Source organism: Mauremys mutica, chromosome 13, assembly GCF_020497125.1.
Source record: "Mauremys mutica isolate MM-2020 ecotype Southern chromosome 13, ASM2049712v1, whole genome shotgun sequence".
Classification (NCBI taxonomy): Eukaryota; Metazoa; Chordata; order Testudines; family Geoemydidae; genus Mauremys; species Mauremys mutica.
In genome coordinates this window covers 43835511-43837612 of record NC_059084.1, presented here as the reverse complement: position 1 = coordinate 43837612, position 2102 = coordinate 43835511, and the positions used below count along the sequence as shown (strand labels likewise).

The 2102-nt window shown below is 48.3% G+C and overlaps 1 protein-coding gene across 1 annotated transcript; it reads right to left on the bottom strand.

Moving 5' to 3' along the window:
* Positions 1–939, bottom strand: LOC123348731 (olfactory receptor 4M1-like). The gene has a single exon (XM_044986349.1). The coding sequence runs from the start codon at positions 937–939 to the stop codon at positions 1–3; it is 939 nt and encodes a 312-aa protein (XP_044842284.1).
* Positions 940–2102: the final 1163 nt, after the last annotated feature.

The window sequence follows — 2102 nt, the reverse complement described above, 5'->3', positions numbered from 1 at the left end:
CTATTTCCCTCTGCAGAGCCCCTGTCTGTCCAGCAGCCTCTTCATGGCACTGACGATCTCCTTGTTCCTGAGTGTGTAGATGATGGGGTTCATGAGGGGGAAGACCATGGTGTGGAACACAGACACCACCTTGTCCAGGAAGAAGGTGTGGAAGGGATGGCAGTAGATGTAGATGGCCGGGCTAAACATGATGAAGACGATGATGACATGGGTGACACAAGTGGAAGCCACTTTGCTCGTCCCCTTTGAAGGGCCACCTGCCCGAAGCCGGACCAGCAGCACTGCATAGGAGATGAGCAAGATGAGGAAGCACATCATGGTGGAAAAGCCACTGCTGAAGAACATGAAGAACTCCAGCATGTAGACGTCTGTGCAGGCCAGCTTGATCACCTGGGTGATGTCACAGAAGAAATTGTCCAGCTCGTTGGGGCCACAGAATGGAAGCCGGAGGATCAACACCACCTGCAGGATAGAGTGTGTGAAGCCTCCAGCCCAAGCAGCCCCAACCAGGGCACCGCAGACCTCCCTGCTCATCATGCTGGCATAGCGCAGGGGATGGCAGATGGCCACGTACCTGTCAAAGGCCATGCCCATGAGCAGGAAGACCTCAGCTGCCCCCAAGAAGTGGATGAAGAAGATCTGGGCCATGCAGCCCCCATAGGAGATCATTTTGTGGTGGGAGAAGAAGTCAGCCAGCATCTTTGGGGGGGTGACGGAGCAGTAGCAGATATCCAGGAAGGCCAGGTTGGCCAGGAAGAAATACATGGGGGAGCCCAGGTGAGGGTCACTCCGAATGGTGAGGATGATGAGGATGTTAGCTGGAAGGATCACGGAGTAGAAGACGAGGAACAAGATGAAGAGGAAGAGCTGGATCTCCCAGGTCTGGGATAGCCCCAACAGTACAAACTCCGTCACCCCTGTGCCATTCTCATGCTCCATCCCTGTAACACACCCACATGGTACATTGTCATTGCTACAACTGAGGACCCGAGCAATTAGTCAAATATTCAGGGTCTAGTAGGTAGTTCCAGTTAGGAGGGGAATTTGGGGACTGAATCAGGATGCAATCCTGCATATATACAGAAAATATACTAAGTCCTATTTCCCTGAAAACAGGAGGAACCAAACAACAGGAGAGAGTGTCTTTGATCACCGCTCCAGTCCTCTTTCAGCCGGCAGCTCAGCCTGCAACTTCTTTCAGTCTCTCAGCTTCTTTCACCTTCAATCTCTCTGTCCTGCTCCTTACAACCCTCCTTACCCAAAATATACCCAGCAAAGCCATCCGCCCACATAATTCACATTTCTGAAGGGACTCACATTTGCCTTTGTTTTGTCTCTCCAATGTATCTTAAACGAAAGGCAGCAGTTATGCCCCACCCATCGATTTCTAGAGCCCAAAGCCAGAAGGGATCCTTGTGATAGTCGGACCTCCTGTATCAGACTTGGAAGGGTGATATTTTTATTGGCCAATGTCAGTCAACGTTGCTTTCACTGAACACACACAACCCGGTGAAAAAATATTTCCATCAATAACAATCAAAATTTACAAAGGCAAAGTAAAAAAAAATGCTGTATAAGAACTTATTCGAGATTGACATAAGCTTATTTACTTTGTATATTTTGACATGTGATGTTGACAGTTTCTTTTAACAGTTACAAAGCTTTAACATTTCGATTCTCAGCATCTGCTGTCATGAAATAATTATTGTCGCCGTTGTTTGATCCCCTCCTAATTTCCTGTGTGAAAATGTGTATTGCTAAACATCCAAAAAGGTGTTAAAACAAACATTATTATTACAACAGATGTTCAGAGCGGTCAATAATGCGGAGGCTGGTGAAACAGGCTTCGTTTGCAGAAAATGTCTTTGAATACAGCCAAAATGCAAAGTGACACATGCCTACAGAATGGGGGACTGTGGCCTGGCAGTTAGGGACTGAAAAGGATTGACTGCTCAGAGCAAAGAAGCAACTCACCGTGAAGTATAATGAGGGCGGTGGTGAGCAGGAGCAGGCCGGGGTCCTGCCCTCTGTACTGGCACTGGTGAGAGTGATATTGGAATCCTACGTTCAGTTCTGGGGTGCGTGTTTTGAAAAGGATGCTG